The sequence below is a fragment of the Chenopodium quinoa genome, unplaced genomic scaffold (assembly GCF_001683475.1).
Source record: "Chenopodium quinoa cultivar QQ74 unplaced genomic scaffold, ASM168347v1, whole genome shotgun sequence".
In the NCBI taxonomy this organism is placed as follows: domain Eukaryota; kingdom Viridiplantae; phylum Streptophyta; class Magnoliopsida; order Caryophyllales; family Amaranthaceae; genus Chenopodium; species Chenopodium quinoa.
This window is the reverse complement of record NW_018743828.1, coordinates 755,921-762,707: the sequence shown is the minus strand read 5'-3', so window position 1 is coordinate 762,707 and position 6,787 is coordinate 755,921. Positions and strand designations below refer to the sequence as shown.

Here is a 6,787-nt window from a genome sequence, read left to right as displayed (position 1 = left end):
TAACCCTAACAAGATTATTAATTATCTTATTAAGCGTGATTACAAGTACTAAATTCCCTTTAAACATGCAATAAAAGGTGTGATCAAGTAATAAAAATAAATAACCAAGCAACATAAAAATCATGACAATAAAATTAAAATCATCATAATAATAATAATCAAAATAATAATAATAATAATATTCATAATCATCATAAATTATATCAATTATAATCATAATCATGTTCATGTTAATATTAAAGCATAATAATAATAATAGTAAGATCCTAGGCATGATACTAACAAGATTAATAACAAACCCTAGCATGTCACTAAGCAATAAAAATCAAATCTTTAACCCTAACATGATACTAACAATCATAAATATTAGGAAGAACATAGAAGACATCATAACAATCATATTTAATATTAAATATTACCCTAGACATGATACTAGGAATATCATAATAACAATGTAAACATGATTTCTACATCATAACATCAATAAAAATCATTAAAGTACTTACTTTGATGTCTCGTACCTCTTTCTAATAACAAAATACACACGTTAGTAACTTCAAGGAAAATAATAATTAAAACAATTAAATTAAATAATTGAAATAGAGATTTGGGACCAACCCTCATAAATTAAACCTTTCACGTCTAGGGCGAAGACAACTTCGAATATGGCTAGGTGTTTCTAGATCTAACGAATGCGGAATTTTGTATGTAAAAGCAAGGTTTAGAAAAAGAGAAAGAGAGAGAAATGAAGTAATCAAGAAAACTTGATGAGAATTGGTGGATGATTAAGAGAGAATTAGAAAATTAATGATTGCGAATGAAAACTGATTGTAGGTGTATATAATTGAAAACTGGTTGTTGATGATTGAAAACGAAGTTTTTAATACGTTATTTATAGAGAAATCAGCCAAAAAGATAAAATATCAAAACAGAGCACTTGACGCACGTAAAACGAGATTGGCGCCAGGAAAACAGAGCTGGCGCCAGGCGCCAATGCCTGGAGTCAGGCGCCAGGCTTGTTTTTGACGCGTTTTCGAAAATCAGATAAGTTTGCCGTACTGGAGGATAAAATCGTATATTTTCTTCAAAAATGCTATTTGATTTTAATTAAAGCTCTGAAAAGTCAACAAAAGTCAATTTATCAATGCTAATTGAATTAGGAATGAAAAGAACCTTTAGAAGAATCTAGAAGACTAAAACCATTCCTAATTGCATTAGGAATGATAAATCATATTAGGCCCTCCTTAGATCATTGGGCCGCATATAAAGCTTAAAACGAGCCCAGTTTAGTAAATTGACCATAACTTCCTCAATATTCATCGAAATTGGGCTTATAATATATCGTTGGAAAGGTCTTTGCAAGCCCCATCCAACTACACTACTATTGGACCCATATCATGGACCAACCAAACTGGATTGGTTGTTTTCTTAAAATAAGTTTTCAAAAACAGAGAGAAGAGAAAAGAAATTAAAACTATCCGCAACACTAGACTTTCCACACTTTTGCTTCATTTGATTGTGATTCGACGTGAAAGGTACTCATCACTGGGTTTGGTTTTGGGGAGACACAAATGGGTGTCTACATGTTTCAATTTTAAACACGACAAAAAACTTGTAACCTTTAAAACTGGTTACCTAGGACACATGTCATAATGTAATTGGTCTAAATATTATTTTTTTTAAAAAAATTAATATGTAATTAATTTCAGAATTTTAATTTGTGATAAAAAAATTGTTTTTTTTTTCATGTCATTAGATTAAAATTTTTAACTAATAAAAAATCCAGCCACCATTTCCCTACCACGCAGCCACAACTTCCCCCACCACACAGCCACCTCCTCTCCACCTTCCCCACACGCAACCCTCCCCGACGACAGTACGGCTGGCGCCCAACTCGCCCCCCACCGAATCATCGCCGTTCATCGCCATCAATCAACACCAACATGGGCAACATCAACAAGCATCAAGAAATCACGACCCTTGGATTAATTGAATCAATCGAATTGGAGCGTCTTGCGGCCGCTGCTGTTCGATTTGGAGTGTTTGATGTGTTTGGTTGTTCGAATTGGAGCTTTTGATGTGTATGGATGTTCGAATTCGAGTAGTGTTTGAAGAGCAGGGGAGTTGGTTGGTGCGGTGGATGCAATAGATGAAGTGGCCTGGCAGGGTAATGGTGTTTACAATTGCTGCTGGTGGTCGAACTTTTGGTTGTTGGTTGAGAATCGGTGATTGCGGGTTGCATAGGTGCGAATTGATGGTGTTGTTGCGTGTGCAACTAAAGTTGTGGTGTTGGTCGTGGTGGAGTTGGTTGCGCGATGGGGGTTTCGCTGGCAGGGGTGGCGTGATGGGGTTAAAGGGGAAGGGAGAGGGTAGGTCGGCCGGCGGCGGTGGGGAAGCTGGGCGCCGACCGACCGGCGCTTGGAGGACTGCGTGTGGGAATGTGGAGGAGGTGGCTGCGAAGTGGGGGAGGGGGTGGGTGGGGTTTTTTTTTTATAATTTTGTTAATAATAATAATAAAAAATTAATACTAAAATAATAATTTATTAATTAAATTGACAAAACCAATAAAACAATGACATGTGTCATGGTGACCTACAAAAACAAGTTACCAACAGGTTATGTCTTGTTTAAAATTAACACCCCTCAAAGGTTGTATTATTAAAAATTAATCCAAAGGTTGTATTATTTTAAAAAAACCGGCCAAAAGTTGTATTATTTTCCACAATTTTTCCTAAACTAAATGGTCCGAAGTTGGGATTAAAAATAACAAATTTTCCTTTTGTTGTAGGAATGAAAGTATGATTATTCACTAAAACATTTTTTTTTTTGAATAATCATACTTTCATTCCCTAAAATACATGTTTGTAAGGTCGTAAGGTTGATAGCAATTTAGTACCCGTGTTTGTAAGTATGGATAGATAATCCTCATATGAAGCAAATTTTGTTATTTGGATATAATTTAGAGTTTACATTTTTCAGGTTGTGTTTTTTGTTTTAAGGCACTCATGTCATTGCTAGTACATGTTTAACTGCCCAACTAATCTCTTTTTTTTGAAAAAAAATTTAAAAAAAAAGAAGAAAAAGGTGCCCAACTAATCTATGTAGTATTTTTTACAAAGATTTTGGTCTAAAATGAATTTATAAGTGTTCTACCCATGTATGAGTGTTGAGAGTCCAACATGAGTAATTAAAATGAAAACACTTCTAAACTTGGCTAGTTTTAATTTCAAGCTCTTAATTTTAGTGATATAATTGGACAACTATTATCTATTTTCAATCAAACAAACTAATTATAACAAATAGGCCACGTGAAGTGATCCAATAATACTTCCTCCTTTTTTTTTAGTTGACACCATTGGGTTTGGCACACAATTTAAGACAAGGAGAGAGAGTGTAAAAAGAGAGGGGTATTGCATGTCTTTTTAAGCTAATTGAAAAGGTGAGTGGGGTTCCTTTTTAAGCTAATTGAAAAAGTGAGTGGGAATCCTTTAGTAATAAATCTACCGTGACACTATTTTTTGATGAAGGAGCTAAATTTTTTTTGTAGTTTCCCTCCAAACTTTTTAATGAAAATTTAAATTTTCACATTTACTTTACAACTTTACAATTCAAAATTGAGGGGATATTTTTACCTACTATAAAAGCAGTACAATAACATTAAATTTCCTCCCCAAAAACTACTCCAAAAAAACTTCACAGCACACACATGCACACATTCAGGTCCAATATTCATGAAGATGTTGATACTACAAATGTCATGGGGGAGGAATTTTCAGTTGAAGAACTGCAAGAACTTGAAGCTGCTACACAGTGGCCGGAAGGGGATGCTGATGCACATGATTCCCAGAGTGATGATGATGAGGTATGGTTTTGTAGTGAAGCTGAAACTGATAGTGATGATGATAATAATCTGAATACAAATGAAACAGAGTTGCATGTTAATGAAGGTAATCCCAACTTAGCTAATAAAAAAACCAGAAATGACCAACAAAAAAAGAACTCATTTAGCACAGAGACTTATGGCATTATCTACTGATTGGGATATAAAAAGAGGTGGACTTAAGCAATGTCAGGATGAGTTCAATCTAAGTAGATCAATTGTATGTAGAATGTGGAGAGTTGTAAGAGAACAAGGGAAAAATGGTATTGAACTGATTAATGTTCAACATAAAAAAACTGGTAGAGTAGGTAGAAAACAAAGAGACTTTGATACTGAAATTTTACTTGCAATCAGCCAAAAACAAAGAACCACCTTAGAAGCTTTGCAGTAGCATTAGAATGTTGTGTTTCCACTGTCCATAAGCTGCTCAAAAAGGGGATAATCAGGTCACATACCAACTCTATTAGGCCTACAGTTTCAGCTGCACACAAAATACAGAGATTGAAATGGATATTGGGTCTCACTCTTCCTAGATCAGTCACTCAACAATCAACATTTGTGAATTTATCCAATTTTGTGCACATCGACGAGAAGTGGTTTTTTATGAGCAAGAACACACAGAGGTATTACCTACTTGCAGGAGAAGAGGGAGAATAAGATCCATATAGACATGTGCAGTCCAAAAACTTCACTGAGAAGGTCATATTTTTAGCAGGGGTTGGATCACTGCTTTTTCAACACAATGGGGAAGTCACTTTTGATGGAAAATTAGGGATTTGGGAATTCACAGAGGAAGTAGCAGCCATCAGATCAAGCAAGAACAGGGAGAAAGGGACTATTGAAACCAAGCCAACACAATCTATCACCAAGGCTGTCATTAGAAGGAAGATGATTGATGAATTATTACCAGCAATTAGAGCCAAGTGGCCAAGTAATGCATGTAAGACAATTTGGATACAACAAGATAATGCGAGGCCACATATATCCCCTAATGATGTTGAGTTTTTAGAAGAAGCAAACAAAGATGGGTTTAGTATGCACTTAATCTGTCAGCCCCCTCAATCCCCGGATTTGAATATTTTGGATTTGGGATTTTTTAGGGCTATACAGTCAATACAACATCAAAAATTCCTAACTAATGTGACTGAACTAGTGAAATCAGTGAAAGAAGCTTATGCAGAGTATGAGCCTAAGAGTCTCAGTTACACTTGGTTACAACTACAGTATGTAATGGTTGAAATACTCAAGGATATGGGCGGGAACAAGTACAAGAACCCACATCATGGTAAGAAAAGACTTGATCGACTTGCCTTGCTTCCTACAACTGTTGACATTTCTAATGAAATTATAGAATCAGTCGTGGATTTTTTGAATGAAGGGTTTGTGGCAGCTCCAGCTACAAATGGTCAAGACTATGAAATGGAAGATGCAATTTAAGTCTCAATTCCGTGTAGTACAAAGACAATCTACACATCTTTTGTAGTACAAGGCTTGATAATTTTTTGCAAGGGGGGATGATTAATTATAGTAGTTGTAGTAGTATTATTACTAGACAATTAACTTGAGAATGACCTTAGAATGTACTCCTAAGAGATAGGTAAGATCCCACTTTAATTTTGTATATGCAGTACAGATTAACTGGTTTCCTTAAACACATGCTGTACTTTTTTTGTAAAAAACATGGATATATGAATGATTTATGGTACTTTGTTTTTAATTTTTGTATGAGCATAAACGAAACTATACTATCAAAGAGTTATACTCACCAACAAGGACTAAAACTAATTACCAACATGCAAGTTCATTCAATCATCAAATATCCCCATAAATCATACACATAATTATCATTCAAAAGCATAACTTTTTAAGAGGTAAGCTTTTGAAGAAATTAAATTTAAAACAGAAAATTAGAGCAGATACCAATAATGTCACCTACTTTTTGAGATATTTTTTTCATCTATGTCACCCAATCTTGAAGGCGATTGAAACAATTTCCTCCTTCTACTATAAGTGGAAATTGGGTACAAATTATCATCCATACTCAACACCACATCATCTGGTGTTTCAGGGACAACCATTGTGTCTTTGGTATGCCTATCACGAACATACAAACATGGAACATTGCCTGAATCATTCCACGCACACGGATCAGTGGGAGGAGAAGTAGTATGCTCATCATTGTCCCCTTTAATTGGGGTTTTAGGTGACTCAGAACTCATTAGATTGTTGATATACTCTGAATCAAGGTTCAAAATAGAAAAAGGTTGGATCGAAATATTTTGCTACCAAGTTTCATTCTCCCAAGGATAAGTCTCAGGCAGAAATTCTGCTAGTGAAGAAGCCGCAATTATCTTCTTCTGCTCCTTTGTAAGAGTATACTCCTTTCCCTTCTTTGAAAGAACAATCGGCTTCCCCTTTTCCATTACAGGAAAAATTTGATTTTTTTTTTTTTTAATTTTGGAAGGAGAAAAAATTTGAGTTAGATTACCTCAAATTAAGGAAAGATAATTAAAGAGAGTAAGAATTGCATATAGATTTGTGGATTTTCAAAGATATTTGAGGAGAGAGAAAGTGGTAGAATTTTCTAGATGAACTTCAAGAACACAATTAAGAGCTCTGGTAGGAGTCCCCTCAAACAAACAAAAAAAAGATGTCTGGGAGGAAGACGTGGGTAAGTGGGTTTATTGCCAACAATCAAAGTAGAGTAGTTAGGTGGGTGGGATGTCATAAAAGAGTAGGGAGTGATTAGTTATAATCAACAATTATATGTTTAAACAAAGGATGTTTAGGATATAATCTGTTTTTTTTATTAAGGGTAAAATAGGAAATTCACCCTAAAAAACTTACCAAAAAAGGAAATATAAACTTCCCAAAAAGGAATAGGTGTCAACTAAAAAAACTGAGGAA

The 6,787-nt window shown here is 34.8% G+C and overlaps 1 protein-coding gene across 2 annotated transcripts; it reads right to left on the bottom strand.

Moving 5' to 3' along the window:
* Positions 1-2,542: 2,542 nt before the first annotated feature.
* Positions 2,543-6,787, bottom strand: LOC110685527. Of its 2 annotated transcripts, none has more exons than XR_002504089.1 (3): positions 5,817-6,787; positions 4,253-4,751; positions 2,543-3,910 (listed from the first exon to the last, which is right to left on the bottom strand). XR_002504089.1 is itself a non-coding variant. In XM_021862065.1 (3 exons), the coding sequence occupies exons 1-3, from the start codon at positions 6,097-6,099 to the stop codon at positions 3,730-3,732; spliced, it is 573 nt and encodes a 190-aa protein (XP_021717757.1). In that variant the 5' UTR covers positions 6,100-6,773; the 3' UTR covers positions 2,543-3,729. The 2 variants fall into 2 exon arrangements, 1 of the variants encoding a protein (XP_021717757.1); XM_021862065.1 differs by having other exon boundaries at positions 4,253-4,361; positions 5,817-6,773.

Bases quoted from the DNA above. Each gene is read 5' to 3' on its own strand.
- LOC110685527 (XM_021862065.1), bottom strand. From the start codon at position 6,099: ATGAGTTCTGAGTCACCTAAAACCCCAATTAAAGGGGACAATGATGAG. The intron at 4,362-5,816 runs GTAGGTGACATT...TTTTGTGTGCAG, and splicing joins TGAAAAAAATATCTCAAAAA to CTGAAACTGTAGGCCTAATA. The intron at 3,911-4,252 runs GTGGTTCTTTGT...ATTTGTATTCAG, and splicing joins GCTACTGCAAAGCTTCTAAG to ATTATTATCATCATCACTAT.